We start from the raw sequence: 20,315 nt of genomic DNA on the forward strand, positions 1-20,315 counted from the left end.
CAGCCATGGAGAGGTCACGTGTTTCGCAGCGTTATGCAAACAGAATCCTGTGTCCATGCAGGCAGTCCAGCTCTCCATTACAGGTAAGGGACAGGTTAGAACCTTAAACATCAGGGTGAATTGATTTCTGCCGAGTTGCGTTATCGATTAACAAGCTGAGAAATGAAAAGCAAGCCCACCAAGTCACAAGCAAATGAATCGAAAAGTAAAGTGAAGAGAAAAGCTGCTGAGGAGCCCGCTGTATCACTGACTAAAAAACTGCGAGACAAGATTAATGGCGAAACCTCCACAGCAGGTGAGGTGAATTGATTTGATCATGTGTAGCTGTGTGTCAAAATAGTTTTGGTTGTTGATTGGATTACTTGGTTTTGCAGGAGCTCCACCTGACAGCTCTACAGGAGTTCAGAGGAAAAAAAGCAATGGGAACATCCTGCACTATATCTATAGGAGCACTCTGGGCCAGAGTCTGCACTCTCAAATGAGACAGGTAACCATTCTGTGTGCATGCTTAGCCCATGATCAAGTAGTGCAGTATTAGTGGTAAATGATGGGGGGGATGAATAGTTATTAACTCAAGGTGAAGACCACATTTTGTGGGCGTGGTTACACATTTCCAGCTTTAACAATGCATTTCCTATACAATCAAATCTGTCCTTCCCTTTATTACTTTAAGCATGTAATTAAAAAAAAGACGTTATTTAACTGCTCTCACCAGTCATTCAATTAAATCCACCCTGCTTATACCAGGTTGGATCCTTCACCATCACAGCTTCAATTCTCCAAGCTTAGATTTTAAAGGTGCATTTGAAAGGTGGTTTAAACAGGTCTTCAACATTGGAGTCACAACCCAAGAAAATCCATCAGCCCAGTTCATAGACTGGACTAGCTGCACTTTATGTATGCATGACATGCTACCTTTATGTGTATATTCTTTTGGGGGTTTTTTTTGTTTTTTTTTTGGGTTGTTTTTTTGCTTGTATGGGGGTTTTATATTGAAGGTGCGCTTTCAAAGCTGGGAGTCTCTGCAATGTGTTTTTGTTTCATAATTAAAATAATATTTCTTGATTCCACCTCCATCCAGTGTTGTTTTTGACAGCCATCTTAGATTAAGTTGTAGTCTTCAGGATGAAAACTATTATTAGTCTTAGTAGCATTTTAGTCATTACAGTGTGTGATAGTTTTAAATAAGGTTAACAGGCCAAAAGAAACCGATAAATTCACCTGTGAAGACATTTCTGGTTAGTTTTCAACCAATGTTTCAAGGAGAGAATATAACGTTATGTAGGTTGCACAGCCCCTAACATGAGCTGGCAGTGTGTTCTATGACTGCGCTGCTCTGATGGATGCAACTATTTGGCCAAATTCGGTCCTAAGCCGCTGAACATTACAGTCTCCTGGGGTTTTTTTGTTGTTTTTTTTTTGCTTATAAAATCTGTTAAAGGAGGAGAAAGTGCATTTAAAACTTTAAAAACAAGACACTGAAAGTCTAATTATGCCAAATTATTTCCAACAGAGATGATTAATACAGCTGTGAGAGGAGCTGTAGTTATAGACGTGTTTAGATGTTGCTTGAATTGTTTTGTTCAACCAAAAAAAATCCTGTCTGTGTCGCACTCAGTGTCTGCAGGTGCCCTTCGTTCGATCTCTGTCATCCTATCATTTCCACGGTGCCAGCAGCCCCTTTGACCGAAGAATCACTTGTTTGGAGTGGCACCCCACTCACCCCACCACTGTGGCTGCAGCCTCTAAAGGTGGGGACATTTTTCTCTGGGACTTTGAGAAGTCGGAAAAGAAAAGCTTTATTCAAGGGGTGAGTTGTTGCATCTGATCGGTTTCATCTTGGTATTTAACAGAAAAAGGGGTCCTGCTGATCTTTGTAAAAAAAAATCAGAGCTCATTTTGAGTTTAAAGAAAGTCACTTGTTTTTATTAGTAAGATGTGTGGATTATAGATGTGCATGTCGACAACCTTTTGTTAATTCTCTGCTTAGATGGGGCCTGGAGACTCAGTTACAGACATGAAGTTTAACCTGTTAAATCCCAGTCAGCTGTTCACCTCGTCTATGGGAGGTACCACAGCTCTTCGAGATTTCAGTGGAACAACCCTTAAAGTGTTTGCCAGTAAAGAAGACCTGCAGTAAGACTAAGAGTCCTCTTTCTCCATTAGGGGTTGTCTCTCAGTCTAGCATCAGTCCTCTTATCAGCTGGCCCCTACTGATTTTAGTGTAATCGCAAACGGGTTAAAAGCTTGCATTTGTATTAATGTGTGCAGAACGGAGCAGGAGACTTCATTGGAGGGATGAAGTTTTGCCCCACAGACTTCTCCAAAGTTTATGCAGCTTCAGGGGAGGGGACGCTGACCCTGCACAGCTTAGAGGGCAACGCTCCCACCCTACTGTCCAGAACTCAAGACTGCGGTCATGATCACCACTCTGTTTGGTGAGAAAACTGGAAAGAAGGCTGATGCTTGACATTATGAAACATTGCAGTCAGAACACCTTACAAATATATTAGCTGTAAACCGTTTGTTTTGTCACAATACAACCACACATCTCTGTATCACAGGGAAGGACGGGCGGCAAAATAACGTAATAATGTAAAAGAGAAAAATAAAACTTCTTTTCTTTTTATGTTTTTGCAAACAAAATGCAAAATATACCTTTTTAATTTTCCCTTTCCTTTAACTTTTTCTACATCTGTTCGATCTCAATGAAATACATTGAAATTTGTGGTTGCAATGTTACAACGGAGTGTTAGGGTCAGGCTAGAGATTATATTTTCTTCTATTTCGAGAATAAAGTCTTAAAATTACGAGAATAAAGTCTTAAAATTACGAGAATAAAGTCGCAAAATTACGAGAATAAAATTGAAAAATTACGAGAATAAAGTCGAAAAATTACGAGAATAAAGTTGTAAAATTACGAGAATAAAATAGAAAAATTACGATTACAAGAATAAAGTTGAAAAATTACGAGAATAAAGTCGTAAAATTGCGAGAATAAAGTCGCAAAATTGCGAGAATAAAGTATGCAAAATTGCGAGAATAAAGTATGCAAAATTGCGAGAATAAAGTATGCAAAATTGCGAGAATAAAGTACGCAAAATTGCGAGAATAAAGTATGCAAAATTACGAGAATAAAGTTGTAAAATTATGAGAATAAAGTTGAAATATTGCGAGAATAAAATAGAGAAATTACGATTACAAGAATAAAGTTGAAAAATTACGAGAATAAAGACGTAAAATTGCGAGAATAAAGTCGCAAAATTGCGTGAATAAAGTCGCAAAATTGCAAATATAAAGTTGAAAAATTACGAGAATAAAGTTGTAAAATTACGAGAATAAAGTTGTAAAATTACGAGAATAAAGTTGTAAAATTACGAGAATAAAGTTGAAAAATTGTGAGAATAAAGTTGCAAAATTGCAAGAATAAAGTCATGAAATTACGAGAATAAAGTCATGAAATTACGAGAATAAAATCGCAAAATTGCGATAAACAAGTTGTATTTTATGACAACTCATATAAGAAGCATTTTTTTCCCTAAAATGAGGAATGTTGAGCATTATGTGAAGTTATATTTTGGCTCTAGTTTGACAAATAAGAATATCAAATTGGGCAGAATGTCAAAGTGGACTCGGGTTGCTTTTTAGTGATGCTGGTCGGCCATCATATGCTGATCGGAGCTCAAAGCTTTCTTTCTGAAACGGGTTGTTGTATGATGACGATGTTGTATCATTCTCATAATATTGCAACTTATTCTCGTAATTTTACAACTTTGTTCATGGAATAATAAAAAATAAATCTCTATGCTGGCCCTAATTCTTCGTCGTATAATGTAACAAAATGTGTAAAAAAGTACAAGAGTCAAATCAAAGATTGAAAGGAAACCTGCTCCTTTGTTTCATATGATTTTACATTTAGCACTAAATTATATAGATGTTGAGAGATTATATGTCACACAAAGGTTTAGACTTTTTAAATGTTATAGCTTTTAAAATGGCTGTAATATTTCCACCCCTTAGAATATATTGTTTATCGTTTCTTATACCCTCTAAATTGATTTTTTTTTTTGTTTCTTTTTTCCAGCTTTTGGTACTGTTGTGTGGATGTGTCTGTGAGTCGACAGATGCTTGTGACCGGAGACAACGTTGGCGAGCTCACACTCCTGGGTCTGGACGGCCAAAAGGTGCTTCAATTAGGAGTCAAACGTTGTTTTTTTTTTGTTTGTTTGTTTGTTTGTTTATCTTTTAACTCCTTATAACCAGTCTTAATGTAGAAAAATCTTATAATTTTTATATTTTCTTAAAGAATTTAAGATGGAGTTGCAAGAGACTAAATTAACAATATTGTTCACTCTCAGAAGGAAGCAAGAAATCTATTGAAATTAAGGTTATTACATCCACTAAGATAAAACATGCTGTTTATATATTTCAAATTGACTTTAAGTGTAAATCCAACCAGATTATGACTAATTTTGGTTGCAACTGTAAGCTTCCTTAAAGGCTTGAAGCTGAGAAGATATCTAAAAATTTTATCCAGCTACTAACCATAACCATTGCTAACATTAATTAGCACTGCATCTGTATCGTTTATTGTCAACTAAAATTAAAAAAAAAAGATAAAAACTAGATCTTCGAAAAAATTAACGTAAAATAACAGAAACTGTAAAAAGCGTTTACAAAATTAATAATGCTTAGTTTGTGTTTTATTATAATGTGTTAATATGAGGTCTTGCTGCAGCTGTCTCTCATTTTATTACTTTTATTTTATTTCATTTTTTTCTAATTATTTTGTCTTCCTTACCCTGGTTTAGCATTAGTACATAAGACAAACTATAGCTGAAATTACAACAAACTATACTGATACTAAGCATGTTCATATATATATATGTATATGATTCATATATAAGAACTAAATTAAGCTAGCAAATGAATACTAAAAAGTAATTAAAATAGATTTGAAAATCATATGTCTAATCGACATAAAACAGGGCTGTAAACTGCTGTAAAACATAGTTTTATATTTAAGATGGTAGAAAAAAAAGTGTAAATGTTTTTGCCCTTTGATCTGCTTATTTTTAGATTTTCAGCAATAAGTTGCACAAAGCCAAAGTGACGCACGCAGAGTTTAACACTCGATGCGACTGGCTGCTGGTGACGGCATCAGTTGATCACACGGTTAAACTTTGGGATCTGAGGAACATCAAGGACAAGACGAGCTTCCTCCACAAAATGCCTCACGAGAAAGCCGTTAATTCAGGTAGGAAGTCCTTCTTTAGTTAACCTTTCTTTCCTCATGTTAAGGTGGGAACCTTCCTCATTGTTATACTCTGTACCTGAGAAAAATAAATTCACAGCTTGCAAAAATACTTTCAGTACAGACAAGTCAAAGGGTGAGAAAATAACTCTAAAAGTAAACCCTATTGGAAAAAACTCACACTATTGAGTAGATTTGCTGCAGTAAGATATTTTATTTTACACACATGCTTAAGATAAAATAAGGAAAAACACAGGGAACAAAGTTCCACACCCAAAGTTTCAAACTGATAACATTTTTTACTAACAGAAAAACCTTCAACAAGTAGTCTGGCAACTGTTCTATTTTTCATATGTTTAAATCATTCTTAAAAATTGAAACAACCAAGTTAAATTTCTGCACATGTTAGAGATGGGTTTAGCAAAAGCACCCAAATACCTCTAGAATGTTTTTGTTTTCACTGTCGGAGAACAGCAGAGCTCAGAACGAATGATCTGTCATTATTCTATTCTCATTTAGCTAACTGGGAATCCAAACTGAGCTATGATAGGAAATGTTTTTCCCAGTTTATATTTAGGTAGGGTGACCAGACGTCCTCTTTTTTTTCCCGGACATGTCCAACTTTTCATACCTACAAAAAATGTCCGGAGGGGAATTTAAAAAGTGTCCTGGATTTTGGTCGACTACAGTGCAGCATGTAGGCGAAACACACCGGGCATTTGAACTGCCGAGGTTCTGCCGCTGGGCTGGAACCTCGGCGGACAGGGGCAGGGAGCCAGTGGAGGTAACAGAGGTTGGATCTGTGGCTTTGAGACATCTGATTTGCAGTTGCATTTTACTGCTTAGAGAGTCGCTACGTGGTTGGAGGAGAGACACACAGCAGTGCTTAGTGAATATTCACCAGCAGCTACTTTGATGTTTAAATAAAATTTAGAATACGGGTTGGTTAAAATAATTAGAGATGCCACCGAAAAATCAGTTTGTTAGACATACGAAGCTTTTTCAGCTAAAAATGGCAACAGATTGTAAGTTTAAACAAGTATTATAACACAAGAAGCTTGAGAAAAACATAGGTCTTTCTTCTTTACTATTTAAAAAGAATCTTTGCTTCTCAGAGGACCATGACTCCCAGTTATAGGTTAAAATTTATGTGTTCTTATTATACAGACAGAATCAGACTGCAGAGCTTCTACATATCTTGAAATTTTGTTTCTGTCATCATATTAGTAAAGAGGTTCATAAATCTATTTTAAAACAGAGCAGAAAGAGAAGTAGGGAGAGCTGCAGATTTAAAGGTGAAACAGATTTACTGGGATATGCAATGACATATATCTCCAAGTTTACCAGAAAGATAACAAAAATAAATGCTATGCTATATTTAAAATGCAGCATAACCATATTATTTCTGGATGGAATTGAAATTGTACTTCTGGGGATGCATGATATATCAATTTTGCCATTGGAATCGGCTCTTATTAATTATTTTTTTTCATGCATTGGTGTTTTTCGGCCCTATATTTGTAATGCACTAAAAGGCATCTCTTTAAAATCTGTAAATATAAATATTGGTGTGTTGTGGCCTTGTGCTTTCAAAAATAGGAAAGCATTCAATAAACATGTTTGAGCTCATTTTTGGAAAAGTTAACATTATGATATTGTAGCTGTAGGTCCATGAGCCACCACCCAACTGTCCCCACCAACTTTCATCACAAAGTTACGCCCAGCCTTGGAAGCCCAGCAGGAAAAAAAAAGTTTCCTCCTTTTCAGAAACCCAAAGCTGGTCACCACAAATATTAAGCTGTAAAATAGGTTGTAGCAGTGCAGTTAAATGTTTGTTTTTTTCATCCTCCTTTGCAGCAAATAACCTTAAAGACCTTGGAAAAATCCCTTTAACAATAGAGGGCTCTGAGAATAATTCAATCATCTCTGCAGCACAGATTTAATATATTAGATTAAAGCAGATGGTTAGAAAAGGTGGATGTTAGTTTTTTATGTGATCAAAAGCTAACACAGCTCTTTGTGTCTCTATTATGGGTCTCTGCAGCTTATTTCAACCCTTTGGACTGCTCCAAACTGCTGACCACAGATCAGTACGACCAGGTCCGCGTTTACTCGTCGTCTGACTGGTCAAAGCCTCAGCACATCATCCAGCATCCGCACAGACAGTTTCAGCACCTTACACCCATTAAGGTTTGTTGGTTGTTTTCATGGGGATGATAGCAGGATATTATTTGTACATCTTTAACAATTATATTTAAATTTTATGTTTTTATTTATTAAAAATGTTAAGATTTTTCAGAACCATTGATGTTGTAAGATGGAGGCCATTTTTAAATTTTTTTGGGGGGGGGGTGGAGTCTGTCTTTGTTAACAAAATATTGCTTTAATCGTTCTGTAGGCTACATGGCATCCCCTTTATGACCTCATCGTTGCGGGGCGCTATCCTGATGACCGCATCTGTGCCGGAGACCAGAGGACCATCGACATCTTTGATGCTAACAGCGGGGAGCTGGTGTTTCAGATGTATGATTCCACCGCTGCAGGGATCAAATCTGTAAATGTTTTTCACTGAACTATAAGCAGATCAAAACAAACTCAAAATATTGCACCTATTAAAGTTAGGCTCTCTGTTTTTACAGGTCAACAAGTTCAGTCCCATGGGTGATGTCATCGGCTCTGGAATGGGTGAGCTGTTTAAGCCGTTCATTGGTTCACTTGGTGGAGCTGAATCACATCAGTTAGTGAACTGTGAACATTTTTATAATCTTTTAACTTTTCTCCCGGTTATAATTAAAACAAATTTGTTTTTTTATAATGGGAGTTTTTCCTGTAATACACAAACACAAAGCAGTATTTGGGAAAGTAGAAGCTACAGTAGTAGCTTTAATTTTTAGCTTACTCTTCTCCACAGAATAAGATGACAGTTTTATATTTGGGTCTGGACTTTGACTAGGCCATTCCAACTTTTATTATTTAATTTCAGGCTACGTTCACACAGCAGCCTGAAGTGACCCAAATCCCATTGTTTTTTTGTCCATATGCGACTGACAGTATCTGAGCTTTTCATGGCAGTCTGAACAACACACATCTGATTTTTGTTTTTTTATGAATGCGACCCAAGCCACTTGGCTCTGTGGTCCTAAATCCAATACGGATATAATCTTTTCAAATGCCAGGTCGCATTCATCCAACCTAAACTTCATTAATACTTAACAAAGAAAAACAACCACCATTGTGGACGATAATGCCAAGAGCAGTCTTTTTTTTTTTTTAAACCATCTTGAAAAGATTGAGTTTTTAAGGTTGGGAAAGATCGCTAGATGCGCTCCACTGCTACCATCCATGTTAACTTCCGTAAACACAGAGTACGCTTGTTTGTGACATCATTGCGTCCTCTACTGCACATGTGGGACACTTAAGCTGTATGAATGTAGTTCACACAGGAGATCACATACAAGTCACATATATTTGGAAATGTGAACAGAAACGCAAAAAAAATCCGATTTCACAAAAAATCTGGAATTGAGCATTTACACCTGCAGTGTGAACGTAGCCTAAATCATTCCATCGTAGCTCGGTCAGTCTTTTAGCTTGTGCTCCTGTTGGACGGTGAACCTCTTCCCCAGCCTCAAGCTGTCAGATTTCCTTCTGACATTGTCTTTTATTTAGCTCCATCCATCTTTCTATTTAGTCTAATCTTCTCCCCGTCCCAACTGATGAGGGTATCCCTACATCATGATGCTGCCAACACCACTAGCTTGATCAGAATGATGGGAAGTTACTATTCCTGCTGATGGCTAACTGAAAATGGATCTTTTAATGACTTTCTTTTTACCACTTTGAAAAAAAAAACAGATTGTATACACTACAAAATTTTTATCTAGGTAAGAAAGATTTTTCTTTAAATATGTCAATATTTTTGTGAATTGAGTAGATAAGTGAGACACTTTGCCAAATATCCAATTATCTTATTGCAAGGGTAAATCATCTTATTTACCTTCTAAATGAAGGGTAAATATACTTATTTTAAGACATTTTTTACTCATTTTAGATTGTTTTTGCAGTGAGGGAAGAACTGATATTGTCTGACAGGTTTTTCTAACAGCCGTGGATCTATGCAGGTCCTCCAGAGTTTGCATATCTCTGCTGCTTGGCCAATTAATGCTCTACTTAGGTGGCTTCTGGAGGCTGTTTGTTATGATGCATTAATAATAAAGGTGGAAAATAGTTCTAGCTTGTATAGCGTAGAATTAATACACATCAAATAGGTTAAATGGTTGAATACTTTCTTCAACAATGAAATGTTTGCTCTCAGGTTTAACACTTCTGATCTGGGACAGTGACGAGTCGTTGATCAGTGGCCGACACAAACATCTTGAGGAAAGCTCAGCTTCAGAGGAGGGGTTAAGAGGTCAGCGGAGGAGTCAGCAGCAGCGCTCCAGCAGAGAGCGGAGGGGTAAAGCTGGGGACACCAAGCTGAAGAAAAAGCTTGCTTCTCTGGAAGAAACGGAAACCAAAACCAAAACTGGGCGGATGAGAAAGAAGTAAACCCTCAGAGAGCCAGAACAGCTTGTTTTGTACATTAATATGTTACAGTTTATGTTTCTATGGTTAAAGATTGTTCAAATGTTTAAAAAATGTTTGTTAGTTTTTTTATATGACCATTTTCTATTTACAAAACATTTCCTAGCACTTTTTTCTACTGTAAAACAATAAATGTATTCTGCAATATATCATACATTGTTGGTTATTTCTTTGGGGGGAAAAATCATTGCATGCAACATTCAAAGATTCAAGCCTTCAAAGCGCACACCTTTTATGGTTTCTCTATGAATAATTATAGAGAAAACTTCCTCGTAACTCGTGGGTGGTGATGTTTGCTAGCTGGAGGAGAACTCCACTCCAGGCCTGTCGCTCCTCTTGGCTTGGCTGGACTCTGGCCTGCAGTGCAGAGTAAACCATGCACAGAACAAGCCTCTCAAACTTATCCACATTTAGAGTCGTCTTCTGATCAATCTTCATTGTCTGAACCATGGCTTGCATTGTTCTTGGACTTAACGGAATGTCATCGTTGATCCGAGACAGGAACTCCCTCCCTTTCCTCATCGATGCCAGTTCCTCATCCAGCAGGAAAACGTTATTGTCCTGGTTTATCTCCACTCCACTCAGCAAAAACTGGATACAGAAGACGTTTTGTCCATGGAGGGAAATGGCATGAATAATGTAACCATGGAGAAATAAGTCAGAAATAAAGTTACCTCAAACATCAAGTTTGCATCAGAGAGAGACGATGCATCTGTTGCAGGATCTGGACCTGAGCCTCCTGCCACATCTGAAAAGGATAAACTTTTATTCATTTCAAAGAATTCACTGCAGAAAACTAAGCTGATTTCCTGAAAGCAACTTCAATCTATGAACTGCCTTAATATCACAGCATTTAAACTACCAGAGTGTTTATTTTTTACTTACCATGAAGCACTTGATATAGCCAAAGCCAAAGAATAAGTTTTAGTTTTGTGCTCATGCTTCTGTAGTTTCGATCAAAAAGAGGGAAATCAACATCCTGCTTCTGCGCACTTGGAAGGAGGAATAGTTTACCGAATACCAGAAATTTTTCCAGCTTGGGGAAAAAAAGAGAAAAAGGAGCGAATGGCCTCTGCTGCAGAGTCTTTACTGTGGATGTTTTTGTAATTTATAATTTTTTTTCCTTGCAGGACTCACACAGGGAAATATATTTCCATGACCAATTGCAAAAAAAGGTAAAACAAATTCATCTCAGAGACAAAAATTTGGACTTAATATCACATCTATTTTTATGCAACAAAAGGTGTCATCTGTCTAAAATAGATGAAATAGAAGAACTTAACTAAATTAAATATTGTATTTGAATACCAATTACAGCAAGGCAAGGAAAATCTGAATTTTTGTTGTCTATCTTAGGTTAAAAAACACACATCCTATGGAAAATAGAGTGAGAAAGAAATCCCAGAATTAATAATAGTTTGATAAAAAGTTCAAAAGAAAATATGAGTGGGAAGATTACTTTGAATAGGAGCCCTCAGTTTGACCATCCCTTCACTGTAGTCATTCTACATGTTTAGCAGTATCATGCTATTATCTTTCACAAAGCTGCTGCTTTAAGACAGAAATTTGGATCCAGACTGTGAACAGGTTGTTTACTCTGGACAGAAATATATGTATAATTTACATTTTATGCAAATGTGAAAAGCATTTATGATATTTCTCCCATTTCACATTCATATTCTACTTTGAATTGGCATGTAGCATATAATACCATACATTATATTACAGTTCATATTATATTTTGGAAAAATGCATAAAAATAAAGAGCTATGAATACATATTATCTATCATTTGTTATATGTTAGTAAATAGATAATACTATTATTATTGTTTTATCTGTTTGTTGGAAAGATTTTATTCTTTTTTAAAATTTATTTTTATGATCTCATAGTTGTGTTTGGGACGCATGGAGAAGCTTCATCTGTACACAATAGTCCTAACTGTTATACAGGATCTAGCAGTAATTCTAGTTAAAATATTATTTATTTTATTATTATAAGAAATATTTAGCCAAAGGGAATACTGAAATGGTTAAATGAATGTTTGGATACTCTTAAACTTGATCTAATTTCTGTAATACTCAATACATTACTTAAATATTTAAAAATTGATTTAAAATTGATTTATTTATTTATTTGACAGGGATAGTGTACATTACAAGCATTCCTGCAAAAGGCTATTTTTCATCTGTTGTCCCTGGACAGATCTTAAAATTGTCTACCTAAAAAAAAAAAACACAACAGTAAGCATTCTACAATGAAAAATACAAATATAAAAAGAAATAAAAACAGCTATAACTCCTCAAAATTGATTTAGAATACAGAATAAATGTATGCAGGACTATTGATTTTAGGTTCATAAAATAGAATAAAATATTTAAACTATGTGTATATAAATATATATGTATGTATATATTAAATATATATTTGTATATATATATATAGTGACAAGTTTGATCTTATGAAACAAAAATTTGTAATATTGAATTTGACTCTATTGCACACTTTTTTGAAGTGGTATTTAAAAGTAAGTTAAGAGTCTATTAGGATGCCTGGGTATTTGAATTCTGACACAACTTTAATTTTTTCCCCTGTCACATGAATATCTTCGACCTGATTTGCATTGTTGGATTTAGAAAAGTACATTTAAACAGTTTTATTAACATTAAGTTTCAAGCAAGATTGATTCATATATATCAATGTTTGTTTAATAAATTTTTTATCCTATTCACTGCTGTCTGTACATACTGGTTGCATTTGCTGCCCGGATTAAAAACCTTAACTATATTTAAATTTTACCATCTAACCATTCTAGATCACGTTTAATTATTCATAAATCTATAAACTGATTTTTTTTTTTGTTGTTGTTTTGTTGTAATCACAACTTTCTTGCAAAAATCCTATTAGCTGAGCATATTTTTTGTTGCTGGATTAAATAAATAAATAAAAACTGCAGTAGCAGAAATGTGCCACAGGGGGGCAGTAAGCATTTTGAGTTTAAACAACTAAAATTCTGTTTACTTCCGATTAACAGTTTAACTGCCTCTGAATGGCACAGCCGTGCAAATAAAGGTAGCGTATCTCTACGATTAATCAATGTTTGTTTATATAAGTTTTCTTTGGAATATTTGGGTTGAACCTTTAGCAGAAGAACAAACAGGCGGCTCTGTCTTGTCGCAGCCTATACAGCTAGCAGTAGCATTAGCTTAGCCGATCAGCATCCGTTCTCACTTCTTGCTGCATTCAGTTCTCAGTGGAACTTCAGAGAGCATTTATTAGGCACACATAGACTAACCGATCTATTAAAGCTATTGTTAAAAGCGTATCAGTTTACTGAACACAGACTGCTTATTTTAACACTGATGTATCTGTTGATAAGTAATATGCTATTTATTATTCAAAATAGGTCATTAGGATAATAAATATATTATTTATTTAGCTCCAATTGACACAAGTCATCTCATGGCACTATACAGAGACAATTCAACCAGATCATACATTCAGATTGGTTTTTAGTTTTCCATCTAAAGAAAACCAGCTGATTGCATGGACTCATTGACTTTCAGCAATCTCTCTCACCAAGCATGCTTGTAGTGACAGTGGAGAGAAAAACTCCCTTCTTAACGGGAACAAACCTCCAGCAGAACCAGGGTCAGTGGAGCCTGGTTCTGCTGGAGGTGGCTCACACCAAGCCTGGCTCTGCTGCATAAACCTAGTAAATACCCTTTTGCCTAGTATTATAAGTTAAAATGAAACCCACATCCTCCGCTCAAACATGTCAGCACACAACAGGAAGAGAGAATCAACCTTTCTAGCGTCCTAGCCCATGGTTGAATTCGATCAAGCAAAATATGTTCTGAAGGGTTTCAATTTTCAGATAATCAAAAAGGAACATTTAAGTCCTGTTGGATCAGTTTGTTGATGAATTTCTAATTATGTTTGGTATAGAACGACTTTTTGGTTCATTTTTAGTAAGTACTCCATAGGAGTACCTTCTACTTGAGGAAAAAAAAAAGGGAAACTGTTTTGATCGGCTAAATACTTTCTGCTCTGTTAACAGATCTAATGTGTATGCATGATTTTTGTTATTTAAGCGGATGTTGAGCCGCTCACTGTTAGTAGGGGTACATCAATATGGAGATTTGGGCCGATATTAAAACTGTTATTGGCTGATTTCAGGATTGTACGAACATTTGGGATTTCCTTACCCTTTTGAGTGACACAGTCAAAAATGAAATACCAAATTACCAACACTCCTCCCTCTGAAACACATACTCATATAACAACAAGAAGAACCTAAATATTTGTTATAAAATTTGGTTCGTCTTCTACAGGAAGTGCTAATGCAAAGACTAATAAGTAAAAAAATTAAATTAAATTATGGACTAATTACTGTTCAGTGTGTTTTTATGCTTTAGTTTCATCAATACAACAGCATGCAATGCACAATATTAACACTTTCTACAAAACCACTGAAAGCCATCCTAAGTCTTTTTAAATCAACTTCAACTATCATTCATATTTCTCGTTCATTCTCAAATCTTTGTTTCAGTTTATGACAAAAATGGACAAAACAACAAACTTTGATTCTGGGGAAAAAGTCAAATCTGGAAACCTATAAAACCACAAAATCTATATAAAATAAATAACTATGATTATTAATTTTGCCATGCTCCAACAGGTCATCATGAAACAAATTTTTTTTTTAGAAACTTTTTTTTAAATCTTTCTGTTTTATTCTGTGTTTTTATCCTGCTTCAAAATGTGTTTCTAAACCACCATTGGAGCAACAGGAGGATCAGTTCACAGGCTCTTTATTGATGAGTTGTTTGTTTAATGTCAGTCTGGCATCACATTAATTCTAATGTATTCTTCATTATGTACAAGAAAAAAGCTGAAATTTACAGCTGACATAAAGCAACCATTAATGAGAATTAAATATTGTCTAATCCAGAGTTGATTAGAGAACAGTGAGGGGCCTTTCCTTAGTAACTGAATGTCTAAAGTGTAAATATTCTATATTTTTTATGGTGACAGGCATCAAATATGGAGTCCATTGAGGAGGGCGGAGTCAGCGTCGGTGGCTCTGTGGGAGAGGAGAATTACTTCCTAGGATACACCTTCACTGACCGCTCACACTCCAGCCGCGTGGTGAAGAGCATCATGAGCCTGTGCCTGGAGGACGGCCTGTTCGCAGATGTCACCATCACCGTGGACGACAGGGAGTTTCACCTGCACAGGCTGGTTCTGTCAGCGCAAAGCAGCTTCTTCCGCTCCATGTTCACCTCCAACCTCAAAGAGTCCCACAACCGCTCCATCGAGCTGAAGGACGTGAGCGCCTCCGTCTTCCAGCTGCTGATCGACTACATCTACCACGGCACCATTAAGCTGCGGGTGGAGGAGCTGCAGGACACCTATGAGATGGCCGACATGTACCAGCTGACAGCTCTGTTTGAGGAATGCTCGCGCTTCCTCTCGCGGACGGTGGAGGTCAAGAACTGTTTGCAGGTAATTTCTCGTTTTTTTAAGTATAAAATGTTACTCCGTTTTACTATTTATGCTGAATCTTTTGTTTTGGTTTTAGGTGATGTGGCTCGCAGACAGACACAGTGATCAGGAGCTGTATACAGCAGCCAAGCAGTGCGCTAAAATCCACCTGGCTCAGCTGCATCAGACCGAAGAATATCTCAATCTGCCCCTCTGTCTGCTACTGGACATCATCAAGGGTATATAGTCCAGATGGTCAATCTATAAAATATTTTTCTGTTTACTTTTTCTCTCTATGTAAGAACCTTTACAGAAATCCTTTAGGTCCAAATTTATGTACCTCTGTCACTATTTCTTCAGAGGAAATGGATGTTTTGCAAACTTCCTTTGATCCTGACATGTGATTTTAAAAAATACAAATGTGAAATGGGTATATTAATATAGTTTCAAATGCCTTTTTGTTGTTTTTTTTGTTTAGATGGAGTTCCCAGCTCCCAGAACCCAACGACGGCCATCGAGTCTTGGATAAACCATAACAAGGTTGAGAGGGAGGAGTTCTCCTGCCTCCTCCAGGAGAATCTGAAGGTAAAATTTAAAGATCAGTTTTTATTGAGCAGCTTTGATTCTCAGTTTTCTTCCAGGTCTTGATCCAATACTAGTAGTAAAATCAACATTTTATGTGTTAAACATTGAATAAGCAAGAAAAAAAGTAGCTTACAGGTTCCATAATTGAGCTAATTTGAACACAGCAGAAAATAATATAAAATTATTCCTGTTTATACATGAAGCCTCTTCTCAACATTCACTTAATTTTTGCTAGTCTAAGAGTAAAATATATTTTTTGCTAAATAATGTGGTTATTGTCATGGTTTTTTCACGATTTTCATGAGGAAAGAATCTAGATTTTTTTGCAGCATTGGGTGATCACTGAATGGAGGAAATCAGATGATGTTGATCCTTAGCTGGTCTCTGGGTTCTTATCTAGCCAAATCGTTTTGCATAAAGTAAATAACCTCTCTTTAAACTTGGTTTTATTTTTTTATTTTCTTATTAATCATGTGTATTGTTAATCTGTTAGCCAGATTAGATGGAGTAGATGGCCTTGCTTCACATGGTGGATCACATTGTGTGAACAGAGGCCATCTAATGAGGGTAGAAAATACACAGGATAAGGATACATCCTGATAGAGCTATCTGTAATCCTGAGGCATAGAGGCAAAGAGCCACAAAGGTCAGGGCATGGATGGCGTGTCAGTTTCTGACATGAACAGCGAAGCATCCACCAGATGCAACACACAGACTCATGAGGTATAAGAAGCAGGAGATGACCTGGTCATTACTGTTTTTCAAGGCTGCACTTTAAAAAATGAAATTGTCTACAGCTCTTTTAAATAGGGGTGGATCGCTTCAGAAAATCCACGGTTCGGTTCGGTATATGTTGATTGTTAGCCTGACATGTTGGTCGTGTTGCTGTTAGCATAAACAAAACGTGTTGCACAATGCTTGCACACTGTTGCACTTTTATCCACAACTTTCTTTCCGCCGTCATCGTAGGTCACTCTAAATGCAAAGTGGTTCCATACAGCAGACCTATAAAGTGCTGCTGGCGCGTCTTCCAACTCCTGTTCTTTCCCACTCGCCATACCCACACAAAACTCCACAACTGATTTTTTTTTTGCTACACCCTGCTATGCTGCTTCGCTTCTTCTTCTTCTTGTTTACTACTGGTGGTTGGCTTTGGTCGCAGTACCGTCACCTTCTGCTCTGGAGTGTAATCGCTTCGCCTATGAGAAAAAGGAGCGGAGCATGAGCGGAACGCAACACACGCGAACCGAACCGAGACAGTTGAACCGAACGGTTCGGACGGTTTTCATAAACCGGTCCATCCCTACCTTTAAACAAAATTTCTTTTTGTATACACTAGTGTATACAAAATGACAAAATAAATTTTGCCGGATGCCAACGCTTGCTGGTGTTTTTAACCAACAGCCTTTCCGACTCCAAGCAATTTCTTTGTCCTGTAACGATCTGAACTGGAATAAACTCTGTTAACTTTTACTCCTGTTTTCATAGTCCTTTTTATACGGTTTTACCCAGTTTTAGTTAAAGGCATACTATGCAACATTTTTTAGCTAATTAATGTGTTCCATAACGTTTTGGATGATTAAATGAGTCATTTCAGGTCGAACAAAGGTTTTCTCAGCCGCCCTGGTGGTCTGTAGGGGAATTACCGTACTTGTAATTGCAGGAGCCCTCGTCCCACACCCACAGGCTCAGAAGTCTCGTGCATCGCGAGAGTCGGTCTTGCTTTACGGCGAGAACTGCTACACGCCCCCAGTGAAAGGAATGCTCGTTGCTAGCGCAGTGGCGATATTTGTGCAGTTATCATGGCGGAACCAGCGAGAAAACAGCGAAAGCACATGCATAACAAATAATGTATGAAAACATGCAAAATTTTCAAACTCGAAAATTGGAACAAAATAGTCACTTACCGCAATAGACATGGTGATTCGTTGCGTTCGCGTGTCTGCTAAGCTCAAAACAACCGCGCCTGGCTTGACGGAGAAACCAGGAGAACAGCTGAGCATATTTACGACAGTGCACTTTTACTTTCGCCCTCTGGGGGGAGCCTCGCTGGAAAATCAACACCGGTTGCATAGTATACCTTTAAGAATAATTATACTAGGTAACTTGCTTCCAGGAAATTAACCGGAAGCGACGCTCCGAGGCGTAACCGTCTTTAGGGAGACTTAACTTCACATTTAACAGGTGCATGTGTCTAAAAAAAAATCAAAGTTATTCAAATTGCTTAGCTTCAAACACGAAACATGGAAAGGAAGAAAAATATGATTTTAAAGTGAATAGATATAACAGGACCTTTTAATGTTGACATTTTTTACAGTGTTGATAATAAGATCTTTATTTCTCTACATGCGTATTTCTGTAACTGAAACCTCTGTTAAAGTGAGAAGGATTTGTCCCCTTGTAAGGAAGGCTGTAGCGCCCCAGGGGCCTTCTCACCGGTTCTTTTCCTGGGAGCAAGTTATTTACTACTCTTAACTCAAACTCGTTAAAACCATATAAAAAAGGACTATAAAACAGGAGAAAAAAGTAACAGAGTTTATTCCAGATCAGGTCGTTACAGGACAGAGAAAAATGCTTCGAGCTATGCACAGCTGTGGTCTCAAAAATCACGTCCGCAAGCGTCCGGCAAAGTTTGAGCCCTGAACAACGTCATCACCTGCTTCTTATACCTTCTGAGTCTGTGTTGCATCATGTGGATGCTTAGCTGTCCGTATCAGAAACTGACACGCCATCCATGTCTTGAACTCCATGCAGGTTGCCTCTCTGTCTCAGGGTTACAGATACAGCAGCTCTCCTATCAGACCGGCTCCAAGATGTGCCCATATCCTGTGTACTCTTAGAGACACGAAGGCTGTCTTGATTAGATGACCTCCGTACACACCGTGATATCCACAATGTGAAGGAAGGCCTTCTGCTCTGTCTAATCTGACTAACAAATTAACAGTCCACATGATGTATAAATAATAAAACCTAACACCTCTGTGGTTCCTTCTTAGGAAATTGGGGAAAACGTCCACATTTATCTGATCGGTAAAGAGGAGACCAGGACTCACTCCCTGGCGGTGTCGCTGCATTGTGACGAAGACGACGCCATCAGCGTGAGCGGCCAGAACAGCCTGTGCCATCAGATCACTGCCGCCTGTAAACATGGTGGGGACCTGTACGTGGTGGGGGGGTCCATCCCCCGCCGCATGTGGAAGTGCAACATGCACACCATGGACTGGGAGCGCTGTGCCCCGTTGCCTAGAGACCGCCTCCACCACACTATGGTTTCTGTGAGCTCTGAAGACGCCATCTACTCCCTGGGAGGCAAGACGCTGCAGGACACGCTGTCCAACGCCATCATTTACTACACGGTGAAGGACAACGTGTGGACAGAGACCAGCCAGTTGGACACCGCCGTTTCCGCCGCCGCTGGCGTCAACCTGGGAGGAACCATTTACCTGCTCGGAGGGGAGGAGAACGACATGGACTTTTTCACAAAGCCGTCTCGTCTCATTCAGTGCTTTGACACCTCCTCCCAGAAGTGTCAGATCAAGCCCTACATGCTGCCGTTCGCAGGCTGCATGCACGCCGCCGTCCACATGGACGTGATCTTCATCGTTGGAGAAGGGGACTCGTTGGTGTGCTACAACCCTCTGCTGGAGAGCTTCACACGGTTGCGCTTCCCAGAGGTGTGGAGCTGCATCCCTTCTCTGTGGAAGGTGGCGAGCTGTAACGGCTGCATATACGTCTTCAGAGACAAATGTAAGAAAGGTGACGCAAATACGTTAAAGTTTAACCCCGCCACATCTGTGGTCTCAGTTATCAGAGGTATAAAGATCCTCCTAACGAACTGGCAGTTTGTGCTGGCCTAAGCTGCCCTACATTTACCACTCTATGTTCCGTAGTCATCGCAATAAATCAGAAAACAGACTCAGAGTGTGACTCAGAGTGACTTCATTCCATCATATTGAAAATCTAAACATCAGTCGCTTCTGTTCTAGTGTTGCTGTGGATCAATTAGCTGAGTAAACACTGTGACCAGAGATGAACATTGTTTCCTGTGCGCTTAACATTTATAACATCATGCATGAACTGCTTTGAACGTGCTGGTCGGTAAAAGTTCCTCACTGCATTCTAAACATTAGGCTGCTAAAAAAATGGCTAAATATTCACACATGTTAAGTCTGTAAAGATATTATCAGGGAATGTTTTGTAAGATTTCAAGTTTTGCATCTTTTTTATGTGTGCAATTCTGGTTCAAGTTGATGTGCTACGATAAATGGTAAAACATCTTGGTAAACCTGCGTCTCTTTGTGTTGTTTGCAAAAAAAGAACACAACCCAGAAAGGTATTATTGTTTAACGTTCATCATCCATGCAATTTTTTGGGGAATTTATGTGAAAGACCAACAGATGGTGCTA

General features: G+C 37.8%; 3 protein-coding genes across 4 annotated transcripts; 2 read left to right on the top strand and 1 right to left on the bottom strand.

Moving 5' to 3' along the window:
* Positions 1 to 9,992, top strand: ddb2 (damage-specific DNA binding protein 2). Of its 2 annotated transcripts, none has more exons than XM_038280402.1 (10): positions 1 to 295; positions 375 to 487; positions 1,619 to 1,810; positions 1,991 to 2,136; positions 4,085 to 4,184; positions 5,080 to 5,257; positions 7,299 to 7,444; positions 7,653 to 7,808; positions 7,894 to 7,939; positions 9,570 to 9,992. In XM_038280402.1, the coding sequence occupies exons 1-10, from the start codon at positions 163 to 165 to the stop codon at positions 9,800 to 9,802; spliced, it is 1,443 nt and encodes a 480-aa protein (XP_038136330.1). In that variant the 5' UTR covers positions 1 to 162; the 3' UTR covers positions 9,803 to 9,992. The 2 variants fall into 2 exon arrangements, with proteins under 2 accessions (XP_038136330.1, XP_038136329.1); XM_038280401.1 differs by lacking the exon at positions 1,991 to 2,136 and adding an exon at positions 2,272 to 2,438.
* LOC119780378 (protein FAM180A) lies at positions 8,686 to 13,047 on the bottom strand. The gene is made up of 4 exons (XM_038280407.1): positions 12,977 to 13,047; positions 10,724 to 10,874; positions 10,513 to 10,586; positions 8,686 to 10,429 (listed from the first exon to the last, which is right to left on the bottom strand). The coding sequence occupies exons 2-4, from the start codon at positions 10,776 to 10,778 to the stop codon at positions 10,082 to 10,084; spliced, it is 477 nt and encodes a 158-aa protein (XP_038136335.1). The 5' UTR covers positions 10,779 to 10,874; positions 12,977 to 13,047; the 3' UTR covers positions 8,686 to 10,081.
* On the top strand, positions 12,812 to 20,194 carry kbtbd4 (kelch repeat and BTB (POZ) domain containing 4). Its single transcript, XM_038280400.1, has 5 exons — positions 12,812 to 12,909; positions 14,875 to 15,345; positions 15,422 to 15,563; positions 15,803 to 15,909; positions 18,906 to 20,194. Exons 2-5 carry the CDS (start codon positions 14,884 to 14,886, stop codon positions 19,764 to 19,766), a joined length of 1,572 nt encoding a protein of 523 aa, XP_038136328.1. The 5' UTR covers positions 12,812 to 12,909; positions 14,875 to 14,883; the 3' UTR covers positions 19,767 to 20,194.
* The last annotated feature ends 121 nt before the right edge of the window (positions 20,195 to 20,315 follow it).

The sequence above is a fragment of the Cyprinodon tularosa genome, unplaced genomic scaffold (assembly GCF_016077235.1).
Source record: "Cyprinodon tularosa strain WSP-4 unplaced genomic scaffold, ASM1607723v1 ctg16, whole genome shotgun sequence".
Taxonomy (NCBI): Eukaryota; Metazoa; Chordata; class Actinopteri; order Cyprinodontiformes; family Cyprinodontidae; genus Cyprinodon; species Cyprinodon tularosa.

Bases quoted from the DNA above. Each gene is read 5' to 3' on its own strand.
- ddb2 (XM_038280401.1), top strand. From the start codon at position 163: ATGAAAAGCAAGCCCACCAAGTCACAAGCAAATGAATCGAAAAGTAAA. The intron at 488-1,618 runs GTAACCATTCTG...TGTCGCACTCAG, and splicing joins TGCACTCTCAAATGAGACAG to TGTCTGCAGGTGCCCTTCGT. The intron at 7,809-7,893 runs GTAAATGTTTTT...CTGTTTTTACAG, and splicing joins CCGCTGCAGGGATCAAATCT to GTCAACAAGTTCAGTCCCAT.
- LOC119780378 (XM_038280407.1), bottom strand. From the start codon at position 10,778: ATGAGCACAAAACTAAAACTTATTCTTTGGCTTTGGCTATATCAAGTG. The intron at 10,587-10,723 runs GTAAGTAAAAAA...TATCCTTTTCAG, and splicing joins GCTATATCAAGTGCTTCATG to ATGTGGCAGGAGGCTCAGGT. The intron at 10,430-10,512 runs GTAACTTTATTT...TTCTGTATCCAG, and splicing joins ATGCAAACTTGATGTTTGAG to TTTTTGCTGAGTGGAGTGGA.
- kbtbd4 (XM_038280400.1), top strand. From the start codon at position 14,884: ATGGAGTCCATTGAGGAGGGCGGAGTCAGCGTCGGTGGCTCTGTGGGA. The intron at 15,564-15,802 runs GTATATAGTCCA...TTTTTTGTTTAG, and splicing joins GCTACTGGACATCATCAAGG to ATGGAGTTCCCAGCTCCCAG. The intron at 15,910-18,905 runs GTAAAATTTAAA...GTTCCTTCTTAG, and splicing joins TCCTCCAGGAGAATCTGAAG to GAAATTGGGGAAAACGTCCA.